At 44.2% G+C, this 18,580-nt stretch overlaps 1 protein-coding gene across 3 annotated transcripts in view; it reads left to right on the top strand.

Moving 5' to 3' along the window:
- SRRM3 (serine/arginine repetitive matrix 3) overlaps positions 1–18,580 on the top strand; it is a 253,872-nt gene that overhangs the window by 191,871 nt on the left and 43,421 nt on the right. For all 3 annotated transcript variants that reach the window (XM_072136348.1, XM_072136349.1, XM_072136350.1), the window contains one exon: positions 16,333–16,413. In XM_072136348.1, coding sequence (XP_071992449.1) covers positions 16,333–16,413 — 81 coding nt within the window. The remainder of the gene's footprint in view (positions 1–16,332; positions 16,414–18,580) is intronic.

Here is an 18,580-nt window from a genome sequence, read left to right as displayed (position 1 = left end):
TGAAAGGTAGCGGGGGCCCCATGAAGCCCAAACGGTAATACAACATAGTGAAAAAGGCCCTCAGGGGTGATAAAGGCTGTCTTTTCTTTAGCCCTATCTGTCAGGGGTACCTGCCAATATCCTTTAGTTAGATCCAGGGTGGAGAAGTACCGAGCACCCCCTAGTCTCTCAATAAGCTCGTCCACCCGGGGCATGGGATAGGCATCAAACTTAGACACCTCATTCAATTTTCTAAAATCGTTGCAAAATCGCAACGTCCCATCCGGTTTGGGAATTAGAACAATTGGACTGGCCCACTCACTTTTGGACTCCTCAATAACCCCTAGCTTCAGCATCTTCTGAACCTCCTCTGATATGGCCTGTCTACGAGCTTCAGGGACTCTGTACGGCCTTAATCTTACCTTTACCCCTGGCTCAGTGACAATGTCATGTTTAATTACAGATGTGTAGCCTGGCAACTCTGACAACACATCTGTATTTCTTGCTACAAACTCTCGAGCCTCTCGCTGTTGCTCTTTGGTAAGGGTATCGGCTATTCGCACTTCTGCCTCCGGCACAGGCTTATCTGCAGCCTGTGAGGGTAGCGCAGGAGGTGGACTAGCCAGAACCATCTCTGTATGCAGACTCTCTCTGTCTTTCCAGGCCTTTAACAGATTTACATGATAAGTCTGCTAGGGTTTTCTCCGTCCGGGCTGACGTATCTTGTAGTTCACCTCTCCTATTTTCTCTATAACCTCATATGGTCCTTGCCATTTAGCGAGAAACTTACTTTCTACAGTGGGGACTAGCACCAACACACGATCACCGGGACTAAAGCTCCTTACTTTTGCTGACCTGTTATAAACCCGGCTTTGAGTTCTTTGTGCCTCCTCCATATGCTCCTTGACAATGGGCATGACGGCTGCCACCCTGTCCTGCATATCTGCGATATGGTCTATTACACTTTTGTGGGGGGTGGGCTCTTGTTCCCATGTCTCCTTGGCTATGTCCAGGAGACCCCTGGGATGTCTGCCATACACTAACTCAAACGGTGAGAACCCAGTAGAGGCTTGTGGGACCTCTCGGATGGCGAACATTAAATATGGCAATAGTACATCCCAGTCCTTCCCATCCTTGTTTACCACCTTTTTTAGCATACTCTTTAAAGTTTTGTTGAACCGTTCTACCAATCCATCCGTCTGAGGATGGTACACAGAGGTGCGTAACTGTTTAATATTAAAGAGCCGACATAGCTCCTTGGTGACTTTTGACATAAAAGGAGTCCCCTGATCTGTGAGGATCTCCTTGGGAAGTCCCACCCGGCAGAACATGGCAAACAACTCTTTAGCAATTAGTTTCGCAGAGGTGTGCCGCAGTGGGATGGCCTCAGGATATCGGGTAGCATAGTCCATGACTACCAGGATATGCTGATGCCCCCGAGCAGATTTAACTAAAGGACCGACCAAATCCATGGCGACCCTTTCAAAGGGTACCTCAATAATGGGCAGAGGTACCAACGGACTTCTAAAGTGTACCATGGGAGCATGCAATTGACAATCAGGGCAAGTTTCACAATACCTTTTTACCCTATCATATACTCCTGGCCAGTAAAAACGCTGCAAGATGCGTTCCAGAGTTTTTGTGGTACCTAGGTGCCCTCCCATCACATGCTTATGTGCAAGGTCTAACACCATCTGACGATATGGCTGAGGTACCATTAACTGCTCCCGGGTTTCACCGTGGACCTTATCAATGCGGTACAATAACTCCTGATTTACCACCAACACGAGGGAACAACTTATCCGCACCTGGGTGCTGAGGTACGCCATTAATTTCTACCACATTTTCTCTGGCGCGGACCAGAGTGGGGTCCTGGAGTTGGGCAGTACCAAAGTTGTCACGGGATACCTCCAAATCAGACAACTGCGGTCCTGTCACTACCTCCTCAGTTTCGCCTGCCATAACATCTAGGGGAAACATTACACTTCCATCTTCTGTGGCGGTCACCCCTACGGCAGGAACTCCAGAGTCTGGGTCATCAGGCTCGGCTTCAGAGATCTGACCAGACAACACAGGAGAACAACCCCCCAACTCTTGGTTTCCCCGCCATAGAGTCCAGAACATGGGGAAGTCCCGTCCCAAGATAAGGTCATGGGGCAAGTTCTTGACAACCGCTGCCTCATGTAGTGTCTCTCCACAAGAGGTCTGGAAGTTAATAACTGTGGTGGGGTAGTCCTTTACGTCCCCATGGATGCACAGGACTCCAATTGTGCGCCCTGTGACCGCCTTGGGGTCTGTGAGGGACCCATTAATCAAGGTCACCCGACTGCCTGAGTCCAGCAGGGCCAACGCTGGATGCCCTGCCACAGTCACCCGGCACAGGTGGCGCTCATCAGCAGAGTCGGGGCTAGTAGCTGTGTAGACAGGGGCAGCATAGAGAGAAACCCTTCTGGCAGAACTGCAGTCCATGGGCTCTGAGGAATTGGGGCAATGGGCTGCAATATGACCTGGCTCATGGCAGGTCCAACAGGTGGGAGCCTCCCCCCTCCTCCTCCCCTGGGGTACTTCACGGACATTGGGCGTTGTCCTGCGCCAAGTATTTGTGGGTGACACGACCTTCCGTGCCTTAGGGCCCACCTGGGTATAAGGGGCTTTCTTTGTTAGGGCCTGGGTGGCACAAAACCTCTCCACCAACCCCACCAGTGCCTCGGCATCAGACGGGTCCCCGTGTCCCACCCATTGTTGGATCTCACCCGGCAAGGCCCTCAGGAAACGGTCCAAAACAACCTTCTCGACCATCTGGGCTGGGGTTGATGTCTCCGGCTGAAGCCACTTGCGGACTAAGTGAACAAGTTGGTGCATCTGCCCCCTCGGTGGTAGCGCCTCCTGGTATCTCCAGCTATTCACTCTTTGAGCGCGTAGATGCTGATCCACTCCTAGTCGGGCCAAGATCTCTGCCTTTACCTTGGTGTAGTCCTGGGCATCCTCCGCTCTCAGGTCGTAGTATGCCTGCTGGGGATCAGCGACGAGGAAGGGGGCCAACACCTCTGCCCAGTGTTGCTGTGGCAACCTCTCTCGGGTGGCCACCCTCTCAAAGCCTGTCAGATAGGCCTCCACATCATCCTCGGCGGTCATCTTGGTCATAGCTTTGCGGACCTCTTTCCTGGCGTCCTTCACCGTCATTGCTGGGACAGTCCTTTGCTGAGCAGCAGTCAGGGCTGTTATCTGCTGGAGCAGCAATCTGTTTGTCACTTGCTGCTGCACGTTGGACTGGACAAGCTGCTTGATTAACTCCTCCATGGCTGTGGCTTGCAGCTTCAGTGCTGTCAACTTCCAGGACATGCACTAGTGTATACTTCACTGCACTTTGCCCGCTCCAATCCACCATATGTGGGGAATTGCTCTGGTAGTTGACAGGTAGCAGTGCAGGAAGCAGTGACACACGCAGGTTTAAAAGTCCAACTTAAGTGTTTATTCACACTTGCAAAACAGAACACAAATTCAGCCTTGGCTTAGGCACATGCAAAAACATTATAAAAGTAATTCCTGCCCGGCTAGGCGCTGTCTAATACATTTTGAGGACCCTAGCTATCCGGGTACCAGGCTGCCTGGCACACGCTCTTGGCCAGCAGCAAGACAGGAGACCCTCAGTTACCTTTGCTGTGAGAATGCAATCTCGCTTTCAGCTCTCCAGGTAGGGCCTCTCCTACTGCTTCTGGCCTGCAGCCTAAATCAGGCCCTAACAAGGCCTGTGAACCGCACCTGTGGACTATACAAAAGCCCAGGACCGAAGCCCGGGTGGAGTAGGAGTCCCACTACCAGCCTACCCCTACTCCATAATAAGCAGGCCCAGTACGGACATTACAAATGTGTCTGTGTTAGCTAGGCCAACACAGACAAAACAGACTATTCCTGCTTATCATGTCTGCATTAACCCTTGGGTTACTGCAGACAAACCCAGGGCTTTTACCACCAGCATTTCATCTGCCTGTAAGACAGATAGCGGTTTTCCCACACAATACCTCTCACTTTCTCACAATATATATATATATAGTACATTGTGATTGTCATGGACAATAAGATAGAGGAAAGATAACAGCTTCCTACTGTAGTACTATCTGCATAAAAAGCAATGTATTTTTCCCATTCAGAAAAATAGAATCTGGCACAGTAGGTGATGAAAGTTAATAAGATGACTTCCATATGACTTGCTGTTTCAAGGACAATTATGGCTTTTGTAGTTGGAAATCCTTGACTCATGAAAACAGCACATCATGTTTGCAACTAAAAAAGGAATCTATCTTTTATAATTTCCGTATTTTCATGAGCTACATTATTGAGTAGGAGTTGGAAACGAGAAACACGGTTGGAAGCACTAGAGAAGTCATATGTATAGGCATGAAAAATGTGCCCTAGTTTGGCGCTAGATACAGTAGGTCGTAGGCAGTGGCATCGTGTGGAGAAAAGGGAGAGAAAGAATAAAGGACAGATGGTACTTCTTTTTTTTTTTACTATTCAGTCATTGGTTTGAAACCCTGATCATGGAAACACATTTTTCCCATCTACAGGGTGTCAAATATTTTACTCTTTTGCTTCCAGAGCCAGTAGACTGATCTGTTTTAGACAATATTCATAGGCCAAGCATACACAATTCTATGGGTATATTTTCTGAGGAGCCAGTGGCTGAAATTTTAGGCTTCAGGTTAGGTGTATTAGCCCCATTCAGTGGACACAAGCCACTGTGCAATTAAGTACAAGTTTTTCTTTTCTCAGAGAAGTTGTTTCATTCTACTCCAAATAATGCATTATGTGAAGTGTAGCCAGATTTTTTGGGAGGCAGAATAGAATTATTTTTCACTCTGCAATGGAAAACATCACAACATTTAAATAAAGCATTGTGAGCCTCCCCACAGAACAGCCCTACATGTAACTGCAAAAAAGATATATTTGTAGGAATTCCTTGTTATCACTTATTGGCACTTGACTGGATCCCCTTTACATTATAGTTGATTCCTGTAAGTGGTAGCACATTGTTAAAAATCTGTTAAGGACATGAATTGCAATAATCAGTTATTTCTACCACACTGCATCCTTTGAATTCTTTTTTAACAAATTATACTTTATAGTATTTTGCAAGATAACACCTTCTGAAGCATATATCAGCTATTTCACACCTCAGAAGATCTGACCCTCATCACCAGGTCAGCCACTTGAAATGTGCACTTCTGCACCTTGTGCATTGTTGATGTACAGAACACAGCATAAAATGTGGTTCGGTAGAGGTACCTAAAAGGTGCCTTGCATGAGTCAATGCTTCTCCCTTAGCATCAGTGCCTTTATTCCACCATTTATGCTGCTTCTGGAAAGCTGTCTCTGACAGTTTTACAGAAAAAAAATTAAATTAATTCTAAGAGAAAGAACTGGGGCACAGAAAGGCCATCTCCGCTGATCCTGTACTGATTGGATCTTTCTAAAAGTTATTTTTAATCATTAACTCTTTTAATCTGTAAGCATATGGACAGTACATTCACTATATGGCTGTGCTCTAACACTGAATGGGTTAAGAGGTAGGGATTTCTCTTCCCTCTGGAGTTACAAGCCTCACAATACACATTAATCATCCAGATATTGATAGAGAGGATGAGAATCTATAAGCTACCCAAACTATTCATCTGTTCAAGGAAAGGGAAGGGTTGTCTCTTGCATCCATTTGATATTAGATCTATATTTAGATCTATTCCTTGCTATATTGCATTCGTTATAGTGGATTATCTTTGTTATTTGCTTTGATAGATGACCTGGAAATAAAATATACTACTGTGAAAAAGTTTAGTTCAGCTGTGGGTTGAAACTATATTCAGACGCAACTGGGAGGGACTTGGCCCAATCCACTTAAAAACATGACATCAAGAATGAGCACCACCTGTTTTGCATGTAAACAATGCAAAACACATGGTGCCCATTGTCAGCTACCAGGGGTAGTGGATCCACTAGACCACCGCGGCTGATGATGTAAGCCAACACCTGGGAGCGGAGTCTTAGTGGCATCCGGTTTTCACCAGAGCCCGCCACAATGCAGGTTGGACTTGGTGCGGCATGGTACCACCGGGTCTCTCCACAGGCGCAACTTTGTCGGCTAAGGCATAGTACAAAGTCGTAAGGCAAGATCGTGGTCGGGGACAGGCAGGAAGTCGAGACAGGCAGCACAGCATCAGAGTCAAGGAAGTAGTGATAGATCAGGATAGGCAGCACGGGATCGGAGTCAAAAACGGAAACGGGGTCACAACAGGAAATCACAGGTTAAACACAGAGCATAAGTAACAAGCTTTCTCAATGGCTATGATGCACAAAGATTCGGCGGGGTGTGCAGAGAGAGGCCGGCTTATCAAGGATTCTGGGAATGGCCAGCACCAAACAATGGTGCACTAGCCTATTACATCTTCGGGAGTCAGGGCTCCCACACCCTAGGTAGGAGGTGGGTGACACACGCACATGACCGCTGGAGCCGGAGCAGGAGCAGTGAAAGGTGAGTTGAACCGCCGGGAGCCTGGAGCACAGAGAGGAGCATGGATGAGCCCGAGACGTGGGTCGCGGGAACACCCATGACACTTGTTACTAGTCTTGTGCACAATCGCAATGCCACACATGAGTGCAGCCTCAGACTACCCCTTTTCATTTGACCATATGTTACAGATTAGTAATCCCTTAACACTTCTCATGTCTGTACAATGTATGACAAGAGATCACTGACTTTTAAAGATAATATTGTTCTTTGATATTGTACCATAGAGTAATATGCTGGTTATGGCCACCCAGTTATTGCATTGCATATTGCATCTTAGCACGTCATAATATGACATTGAGTTGGTGACATGGGAAATTGGAGTCAGCATTCTAAAGATGTGTTAAAAGTTTTACCTTTTGATCATTGTGGTTCAACTGCTTGGGCACTGAACACAAGAATAGGGGTCTAAATTTTAATGTAGTGGCAGGTATTCTGCTGCACCATTTGTTCTCAATGGGTTTGCTAGGTATACATCTTATACATAGTCTTATAGACAGTGAATTGTGTGGCCACATGCCATTATATCCTGATATCCCTTTTAGATATACAATCCCTTTAAGGGTGTGTACATATGTAATATCATATCCCTGTGGAACTTTTTTGTTCTTGTTGTCATTGGACACCTGTGGAACTTTTTTGTTCTTGTTGTCATTGGACACCTTCTTGGATCCTCCAGGGCCAACTTTCAGATTTATCTCTAAGTAGGAGGTCCTATTCTGGCACTTGGAAATAATTTGTGCATTATCCTCTATCCCGAGGCTGACCTATTGGCTTGGGGGCAGCTGAATTCCCCTGGTACCTGAGTGGCTGGCTTTAGCATGATCTAGCTCTGACTTGGTCATGGTCGCTTGGTCCAGGTGGAAGAGCCCTCGTGCATGCCGGGCAGGTGTCCGGCAGACACATTGCAAGAAGAGGGAGAAGCCGCGTTAGGATGGAAATAGTTCTCCCTGGGGCACTCTCGGTGTATGCATGTATAAGGAAACCCAGGTAGATGTTTGATGGGAGGCCCCTGATCTTAGTTGCAGCCAGGGATCAAACGTAGGCAAGGGATGTAAAACATCCTTGATTCCAGAACATGAACAGTCCATTTTATCCAGGTCCAAGGTAGTTGGTTAGGTAAGGTCTGGCAAAGGATGCTCACATCTTAGTTTAGGGAACTTTAGGCTACGCACATCATATGAAGAAAAGGCTGTCTTTATCCTTGAAACATGGTCACATGCACAATATTATCCAATATTTCTGACAAATGGTTTGTGGATGACAGCACGACAAGAAAATCCAGCAGCCGTTCCTTGGATGTTTTTTCCATCCATCTAGACATGTGAGCAGAGCCAACAAGATACCCTGTTTCCAATCTTAGAAATATAATGCATCCCCTGAAAGTAAGACCTAGCAGCAGTCATTACTACAGCGCCCTCATGGCATTCATGACCGTTAGTAGATGATTACTGCTAAATGCTAGGGCATGGGTAAATAATTAATGGGATAAAATGACATCTAAAGTAAGTGCCATTGAAGGTTATTGCTATTATTTAACATGAGAAATTGGGTACAATGATTCCAATCATCCAGTTAGCATGAAATTCAGAGTTTGGAGTTATGAGGATTAGTAATGAGAAGGTTAGGAGCAAAAATTAATATAAGACACTGGGGCAGATTTACTTACCCGGCCCATTCGCGATCCAGCGGCGCGTTCTCTGCACCGGATTCGGGTCCGGCTGGGATTTAAGAAGGTAGTTCCTCCGCCGTCCACCAGGTGGCGCTGCTGCGCCGAAAATAATCTTAACGCCCCGGAATGCACCATCCCATAGCAGGTGAAGGTGAGCGCTTCCCAAGCGACACATTTCGGTTTTTAAATGCGGCGGTTTTTCCGAATACGTCGGGTTTTCGTTCGGCCACGCCCCCCCCGATTTCTGTCGCGCGCATGCCGGCCCCGATGCGCCACAATCCGATCGCGTGCGCCAAAAACCCGGGGCAATTCATGTACAAGCGGCGCAAATCGGAAATATTCGGGTAACACGTCGGGAAAACGCGAATCGGGCCGTTAGTAAATGACCCCCACTGTCTTTTGGGGGAAGCACGGTAGTTAATAAGAATTGTCTGTACTGTATGGATCTCAAGGTTTGGCCAGTGTTAAGGCTTGATCACTGCTCCATTCACCTGTATGTGGGAGAGTGTGGGAGATAGTTGTGAAAGGCTTGATATGGCTGATAGAGAGACTTGAGACACATAGTATATACCAGTGATGGCGAACCTTTTAGAGACCGAGTGCCCAAACTGCAACCCAAAACCTAATTACTTATCGCAAAGTGCCAGTACGGCAATTTAACCTGAAAACTGACGGTTTAGTTTAGAATCAATTTACACAGGACTGTCTGAGCTCGGATTCCAGCAGTCCTATACACACTGAAACGCCACTTTTACACCATTTTACATCACATAAAAGAGTAATAAAAAGTTATCAAAAGGTTACGCAGTCCTCAAAATGGTAGCAATGAAAACAACGGCTCATTAAGCAAAAAACCACCCCTCCCCAGCTCCGTGCACTAAAGTTATCAGCGTCACAAGATGGCGAAACTATTTTCTTTTTTGTACACTGTTTTAATTATTGAAAAAGTATTAAAACACAATAAAACCTACAAATCTGGTATCACTGTGAGTTTACCGAACCAAAGAATAAAGGAGACAAATGATTTGGAGCTCACAGTGAAAGTATTAATATCCAGCTTCCCAGTACACGAATGGAATAATAAATGAGAAGTAAAATATGTTACGCCAAAAATAAGCCCTCACACAGGTATAAATATATAAATGTGCATATAAATATATAATATAATATGCATATACATAAATACATACATAGAAATACATATGTTACTTACTCTTTGGTTGTCCAAGGTGGCGGCCTTGCTGGCGGGCAGAAGTTCAGGTGTCTGTTGTTCCGGGGGGGTCAGTAGGGTAGATGGGCAGAGGGTGGGCGGCCAGAGTTAGGGCCGGGGGGGAAGGGGGGGGGTAATGCAACATCTGGAGTTCGGGGCAATGGGGTTATGAGGCATGAGTTCCAGGGGAGGGGGTGATGCAGGGCAGTGACCGGAATTGAGGGGGGGGGGGTAGTGAGAGCGGCCGGAGTTCGGGCAGGCAAATTGCAGTGGTGGGCGGAGTTTGGGCGGGGGGGTAGGGGTGCGATAGCGGGCTGGGTTTCGGGCGCGGGGGCTTGTGGTAGCGGCGCAGTGAGTTTCGGGCCGGTTGCTTAGGGGAGGGGAGGGGCGGGAGCGGGCAGGAAATCAGCCTCCTGCTGATCTATGCCCCGTGGATGCGCTGAGTTAAAAAAAAAAAAACTCACCTCAGACTCGGCGTTCCTCCGGCTGATCACTGCAGCGCACACTGAGTAAGGTGCCCAGCGCTGGCAGCGTAATGACATCATTTCGCTGCCAGCGCTGGGACGCTTACCGTCTTGTGCGCTGCTGTGATTGGAGTGACAGAGCAGGAAGTGTCAGCACCCTGCTCTGTCATGGCTGCTAGCAGTATCGGAGCGCAGCTCCGATACTGCTAGCAGCCATGACAACCAGGTGTGGACAGTGGTTGTCCGCACCTGGCAGTGGTTAGGAGGATGGGGCGCGTGCCAGCAGTGAGGGCTCTGCGTGCCCTCTCTGGCACGCGTGCCATAGGTTCGCCATCGCTGGTATATACAAACAAATAAACTTGGTTCAAGACACCAAAGTATCCAGTGTGATTTATAGGGGCAGCACAGCACAAACACTCCAAGGATTTAAGATTTGGATCTGATTGCAATTTTATCTTCTAGTTGAAGAATTATTGGAGCGACAGCTATTTAAGTATGCAAAGAGTTTGTGTTAGTTCATGTGCAGCACAATTGGTGGCTGGCTAAACACTTTTTCCCCACTGTATGTTATAGGCTAAATTTCTGACTGTTCTATTCATTGGAATAAAAACAGCATTTATATATTTTATGTTGACACATAATGCTGATTCATTTTTATATGTAATTGTTTATCAAAGAACATTCATTCATAGCACACACATTCCCAGTATGTAGTCAGGCAACCCCCAGTATATAACCAGCTAACCCCAGTATACAGGCAGTCCCCAGTATATAGCCAGCCAGTCTCCCCCCCAGTATATAGCCAGCTAGTCTCCTCCCCAGTATATAGCCAGCCCCATTATATAGCCAGCCCTGGTATATGGCCAGCCAGCCTGCCCACAGAATATAGCCAGCTAGTCTGCCCACAATATATAGCCAGCCAGCCTGCCCCTAGTATATAGCCAGCCAGCCTGCCCCCAGTATATAGCCAAACCCAGTATGCCCAGCACATAAAAAAGAACTACTCACCATTCTGATGCTCCCTGCAGGACTTCTCATTTTACGTCCGGCAGTGGTAGGCTCGTGCAACGTTGCGGTGCACAGACTCTGACGTCAACCACTGCTGCAATTATATTGCACACACAATCTGATGTCAGTGGTGGCTGATGTCATAGCCTGTGCAACCTTGCTGCTGCCGGACCGAAATAGAAAAGGCCTGTGGGGAACGTCTTTTTCTGTGCTGAAAAATTTGGCTTATAATTGAGTATATACGGTATTTAAACTTTGGTAAGCTATGGTATTTTCTTGTGTGATATTTGTGGCCTATTTTTCTCACTTCCATCCTTTCACCTAAACCCGTTAAGCTATGTCTTTTAAACGCACATCTCCTCATGAGTAATAGATAGGTCATGTCATCATTGGAAACAAATTTTATATTGCTGTCAGCAGCTTGTCACAAACCGACTAGATCTTGTTTTTTTACAGACCTTTTTAAAGCTTTTTGTAATAAATGTCAGAAAAAAATTTATGTAACTTGTATTGCTTATCATTTTGTCACGAGTGTCCCTGTGATCCATGTATCAGATTGCAGGCACACCCGTGGCGGCACCAGATCCCTAGCACACTCACCTCTCTGTGTTCCTGCTCCCGTCCCAGCTGGCCGCTAATTGGCACCGGTCACTTCCGGGATTCTTGAAAAGTCTTCTGCTACCACCATCCCCGCGGGATCTTAGTGCTACTAGCCTATGAGAAAGCTTCCTGTTTGCGATTCCAGTATTATGATCCTCTTGTTGTGACCCTGGACCTGACCCTGATTTTGATCCTCCACTGCCAGCCTTGACCTCGTGCTCCATTCCCGACCTTGAATCCATGCCGCCTGTATTGACCATCTGCCCGTCCCTGACCACGAGTTTGTCTGCTGATTATGTACTTCAACCTTGGCTGCCACCGTGGACAAGTCATGCCTGTGGAACGACCTGGTGGCACCATGCTGCAGCAAGACCATCCTGCTTTGCGGAAGGCTCTGGTGAAGACCGGGTGCCACTTAGATTCCAGTCCCAGGTGTCAGGTCCCCCCCCCTCCTTACGCCCCTTTACGCCCACTGGCGTGAAGGTGGGGGAGAGGGCAAAATAGTCGCAAGTGCTAGCAATAATCTAGCATTTGCGATTATTTCAGGGCCTCTGCGCCAGGTCCTGATAAATATGCCCCATGACTTATAATGCAACAAATTTATCACAGTGATTCTGAATGATAAATCTGGTGCAGTATAAGATGAAAAATTTTGCAGTTTTATAACGCAAACTCATACTGTTCTGCTCACAATAACCAATATAGGAGAAGTGCCCCATAATAGCTTATATAGTAAAATGGGTTTCACAGTAGCATAAAAAATTATATTGCCCCAATAGTAGCCAAGAGCATTACTCCCACAGCATCAGTCGCAGTGCCCCCTGTAGCAATTTTTCATATTGCCCCCCCCCAATAGTAACAGTCTTTATGTCTTACAGTTTTTTAAACCATTTACAACGCATTTGAATCAAAAAAACAATAATAAGTAATTTCTGCTAAAAAAAATGTTAACACGATGTGGAACATGAAAATAAAATGTCTTGCTTTCTTGTCTTAGAGAAGCAAAGAGGCCATCTTTGGTTCTCAAAAGACTTCACTGGTAATGCTTTTGCATTAGGTAGCGTATTAGGCCTTACCAGGGGTCCTATACGAGTCCTATACGAGTAACATGTCAATTTGTTTCATAAAGCAGATATCCTCACGTGGGAAAAAATCTAATGTTTTTACTTGTTATTTAATTAATTACCAAAGTAATGTTTTTGAGGCCTGTTTATCTGCTTACCTTTCCTTTTTCTCAGTCACCTCTCTTCTTAGTAAGATATCATCAAGGAGTTCATGAAAATGAATTTGCCTCACCAATTGTCAGGGATGAATATATTCATATAAAATCATAGCTTTCAGCCTTGTTGAGACTTTCTTTAAACTGTGAGCACTTCAGTTAAAAGTTGGCAAGAGTTTTTGACCAATTATGTCACTTCAAAGATGCCGAAATCATGAGTAAAAATCTGCAAGCTCGTAGTTTTAATGCTCTACAGGGCTTACATTTTAGTCTTGCCGTGATAGCACGAGAAATGTTAACATTTTACTATAACATTGCTTGTAGCAATGACAATGTGATCATTTGGTAATGTACATACTCAGAAAAGCTTTGTATAAAGCAATTTATACTGTGTGTTATATTAAACTCATGTCAAGACTGCAGTTCTTCCTTCAGTCTTTCAACATGAACACAGCAGCCAAATGTAGTTTTCTGTGAAGGCTTTGTAAGAGGGGCTGAGGTGAAGAGGCTACAAGGACAAGTTACCCAGTGTCCAACCATTAATGATGGCTGCTTTAATGTCTGCGTGTAAGATGCAGGAATTGAAGCAGCAAATTGCTGGTCACAGGAGAGATGAGATAAATCCGCTCACTATGTGCCGCTGAAGATGATTGATTTTTAACGGCTTCTGATTAAATGCTTTAAATGCTGAAAAATGTCTGCCCTCTGCCGTGTAATAACTTTCATTATTAATGTGCCTCGTTAAAGGATAAGCGGAATAGATAGGAGGGCTGGATGGGGAGTGGAGGAATTATACTTCTGAAAAATAGTCATTCAGAAAAGGTGCTGAATAGAATCCCAGGAAGAGAATGGAAATGGAGATTGGTCATTTGTGAAGCTAAAATGTATCAGATTTCATACATCTTAACCAGTGCTATCAAAGAAGGTTCAGCATAGGGGTAAACCACAGGAAATAACAAAGAATGCAGTAAGGACAAGGCAGTGAAGACAAGGATCCCTTATTTATAATGATCATTATTATGTGCTAGAGTCAGTGACATGATCCTCCGAAGCCACTTGCAGGCTAGGTTAGTCTGTGAGGATTGCATAATGCATATGTGAGGTTAATGGCTCACTGACTGTAGGGGAATCTCCGGAGAAGGAAGTAGGTATGTAAGACGCACTGCGCAGCTGTGTGTATGAGGGGCTTCAGTGATGCTCCTGAAGCACTTCTGACATATTTTTAAAACTTGATTGACTAAGGGGCACATAAATCAAGAATGCTTCAGTGATGCCCCTGAAGCACTTCTAACATATTTTTAAAACTTGATTGAGAAATGAACACATAAATCAAAAAGATAAATACATTTCCGGAATATTGGTGCTCAGATGGATATGTGAGTGAGGCTGGTTAACATGTCAAAATGTGATCATAGTTTTCCTTTAAGTGATTCCCACAAATGTTAAAATTATTTAATAGATTTTTGAAAAATCTGGGCTGTGAATTTTTTAAATATTATTCTTGCTTTCAGACTATAGGCAGGTAATTGGATACTGGTACAGGCAGTCCTCGGGTAACATACAAGATAGGTTCCGAAGGTTTGTTTTTAAGTTGAATTTGTATGTAAGTCGAAACTGTATAGTTTGAGGCCAATTTTATTTTTTTTTGCCCCAGTGACAATTGGAGTTTCAAAATTTTTAGCTGTAATTGGACCAAGGATTATCAATATAGCTTTATTACAGACACCTTACAGCTGATCATTGCACCCCGGGACCAAAGTAAAGCATCCACAGAGCTTCACCAGAGGTCACAGTGGGCAGAGGGATCCATCTGTAACTAGGGTTCATCTGTATGTCGGGTGTCCTTAAGTAGGGGACTGCGTGTTTTTAATAACATGCATATACTACAGCATAAAGGTCCACTTAACAGGGTATTGTATGCAGATGTCTGGAGACCTGATCCCTGAAATCAGCAGATCAGGAATGCATCTAAAAATGTTTTTCATGTAATGGAAAGTCATACAATGGAAACTCTGTAAATACTACATCACTCCATGTTACCACTCCCCTTAGAGTCATCCAGAGTACAGTTACAACTCCACTGATAATCTGCTCCTTTAAAGGAAATCTACCATCAGGATTATGGATTATAAACTAAATACACTTACATGCTGGTGTGTGCCTCCTTTATCAGGATCTGCTTTTCTTTTAACTTCTTAAAAGATGCCCTCAATATTGCCCTCAATATTTAAGAAAATATGCTTTAAAAACTATGCTAATGAGCCTGAGGGGCTCCAGCTCCATTAACTTCCATGGTTCATGGAGCTCCTCCAGCTCATTTTGAAGCCTTTTTTCATAAAAACAAAGACATAAATAGCTTAAAGAAGAACGGATCCTGACATAGGGGGCACATACCAGCAAGTAAGTGTACTTGGTTTATAATCCTGAGGGTAGATGTCCTTTAAATGGCTCTTTTTCAGTCTATATATATTCTCAGCTTAATTCAATTAACCTTCTTTATGGGCAGATTGATCAGGGCTTGTAGGTCAGTTTTCTGGCATACACATCTTTAAATAGTCACAATTCCTTTACCAACTAGACGTCAAGTGGGAGTGGAGGGGCATCAAGTGGGCTATTCTGGGTGTCAGAACTGGTGAAAGCTATAGTGTAATTTTAGCATTGCTTACCTGGCTTCTGGACTTCTTCTCCAAAGCCTCCTGATAGATTCGATGTAGTGAAAGAGCGAGATTTAATCATTTGCTGGTGCACCATAAGCCAGTGTATGATAAATCCCACATATGACTTGCATATTATATGTTTATACAGTATCTCTGTATTTCTTTGCTGAGAAGTCATGGAGGTAGTTCAATGATTCACATGTATACTGAATGTACAGGGAAGATTATCAATCATAGGACTGTCCCCTTGACATAAGAAATGAAACTTGCAGATCAGACTGTATTTTATGGTGACAGATCATCTCTTAAAGGGAACCTGTCACCAGGAGACCCATTTTTAGCACTCCCCAAGTCCCCACAGAGCATAGTACATACACTGTTGTATTAAAAATTGGTTTTACAGAAAAAAAGATATGTTATATTGTACCTTTCATTAGCATCTGCTGTGTGACTAGGCAGTTGCCAAATGGGAGGGGCTGGAAAGGAGCAGTTCCCCCCCACCCTTGGGAAATTGCTTCTCTATGTGACCTTTTCAAATATATGAAAACACCCATAATTGGGCTTAGCGACGCCCCCTGCTCCTCTACAGCCAATCCCGAGTGTGGGGAGTTATTCATATATTTTAAAAGGTCACGTTTCCCAAGGGTGGGGGGGAACTGCTCCTTTCCAGCCCCTCCCTTTGGGCAACTGCCCAGTCACACAGCAGATGCTAATGAAAGGTACAATATAACATATCTTTTTTTCTGTAAAACCTATTTTTTATACAAAAACACTTTGGCAGTGTATGTACTATGCTCTGTGGGGACTGGGGGAGTGCTAAAAAATGGGTCTCCTGGTGACAGGTTCCCTTTAAGTTCTATACAGTATGAACAAGAAAGACTTTTATTTCTGTTTCATTTTTGCAACTACTTCTATTTAGTCTAAAAAAAAACCTTTTCCTTATTTTTTACTCTTACCTTAGGACACACAGAAGACTGAGCAGTTCAATTTCACCTCCTCCAAAGAAAAGAAAGAAGAAGAAATCTGGACATAAAAGAAGCCGGTGAGTCGCCTTGTTATCCATCTCCCGGTGTTTGCTGTGTGCCTGTACTTAATCTGAGTAACCTGCTGGGCCGGAGCCACCAGTAGAAACTAATGATAAATTGGCAACATTTAGAAGCTATTACTGGTCCTCTGCAATGCAGTATCCGGATTCTTTCTAATTAGTTTTTTAGACGAATGGAAAGATTCTATCTCATGACATGAATAAATAGTTCATGGAGATGTCAGTCAATAAATAGTCAGACATAAATTCTGCTGTGAAATATAAAGCAGTAGGTGAAACTCAGTGTTTGTTCAGCTTTGACCCAGCAGAAAACTTAACCGCCTCATTACAGAATAACACTTGCCCTGTAAGTGTAAATGGCTATATTTCTGCATAATTAAACCTTCTGCCGCAGAAGCAATATACCTTAATTACAGCCATTTTTTCTGATATGCAAATCAGTAGACAAGAGTCCATTTCTGAATAGAAGAGTCATGTTTTTCTTCCGGCTGCCAGTAAACCATGCCTCCTTCTTTTGATTGACAGCTCGGTGTATCTTCATATCTCCCTGTCCACTTCCTGTCCTTACCAGAATGCTGTCCCTCTCACTGCATGATGTTTTTAGCAGTGAGCACCATGTGGTAAACTGCAGATCTCCTCACCATTTCACGCACCTGGGATAGTCGGAGCCAAGTGACAATGGATGAATTAAGTGGTGGTGGGTGGAGTTAACATAGACAAAGGAAAACATATGTGGAACAGTTTTACTGGTGAGAGAAGGCAGATTTAGGCTGGGCAGTCAGCACTGCAATGTTCACCAAGGGCACACTGCGTGGATGAGTAATGTTTATTGTTCATGTTCTTGATGACAGGTTCCCTTTCATAATGGATGCAACCAATGGACGAAAGTTGCATTATTTGTGTTTAAAAAAAAAACTCCATACTGCTTGAGTTTATAGGGATTGTTTAATGAAGACCATACATATTACATCTTTAAGTAGTTTTTCCCACAAGCAGTATTTATACCATATCAATAGAATGCAGGCCTGTGTATATGGGAGCACTGAAAATTCCATAGGCTTCAAAGGACAGTTGCGACTCATAAGTGGCCATCTCTTAATATGGTTCAGCTTAAGACTTTGTCAGGGGACCCCTGCTCTCAGGATCAATGGATATGTAATAAAATCTATATTTTCTGGAATAACCCTTTTTACTTACTATTTATACTTATCACAGTGCATTATGTATGTTTATTGGACTTTTTTCCAGCTTTGTAAATGGTTAAAGCACTTAGCTTTTGGCTGCCCCAGTAAATACAATATGTTATACTGTTCCACGTATAAGACTGTAATGCAGGGCATGAGCTCATACTGCAGTCCTTAAAGTTCACTGGACAGGGAGATGAAGATCTCTGATCCAATATCTAAAACTCCTGCTGCTGTAGACATGAACATAACAATAATATTAATATTTAGTGCTCAGTCTTCTTGCTGCACTGGGAATATTATTCATGGCTAAGTCACAAGCATTTTGGGAATAAGTGATGAACGCTCTAGACAACCTGATATTCAGTCCTTTTATATATGGTATAATGACTCATATCTTGTGTGTGGGTAAAATTCCTAAAATCGGTAGTAAAATGTTCAGTATAATTTAAATGCTTAGAAAATGCTTCTAGCTGAAATCATAGGGGAGTTACAGAATCCCAGTTACGCCATAAAAATGCTGTCCATTACAACCCAACAAATTTAAGAAGTTAGTTGTTTAATTGTTAGTTATTTTTTTTCTAAAGTATGGAGTACAACTGTAGGTTCTGACTTCTGGGATAACAACCAATCACACAAACTAGGACCCATCGCCCATCTTAATGGATCAGCTGTGCTACCATTCCATTCATCATCCTTGAGGCTGTCATGGATAGCCATGCTCCACTATCTCCAGGGTTCTTTTAGCATTAGGAAAAATGTTATCAGAATTTTTGACAGAAACCTTTACTCTTGTCCATTGAGTATATCATATGTTGGCATATGATGGAAGCCCTGCCTCTCCGGCCCTGCTGGATACATCAAGAGGCTTAGACCTCCTGATATAGCTGGCGGGTGGCTGGGTCAGTGGCTTATACTAGCTGCTAGTTGCTTAGTTTTGTGCCAGAACCATGCAAATGTTCAAAGTGAACGTTCCCATG

This window comes from Engystomops pustulosus, chromosome 2 (genome assembly GCF_040894005.1).
Source record: "Engystomops pustulosus chromosome 2, aEngPut4.maternal, whole genome shotgun sequence".
Lineage (NCBI taxonomy): Eukaryota > Metazoa > Chordata > Amphibia > Anura > Leptodactylidae > Engystomops > Engystomops pustulosus.
The sequence above is the reverse complement of the archived record's forward strand: the minus strand, read 5'-3'. Positions and strand labels throughout refer to the sequence as shown.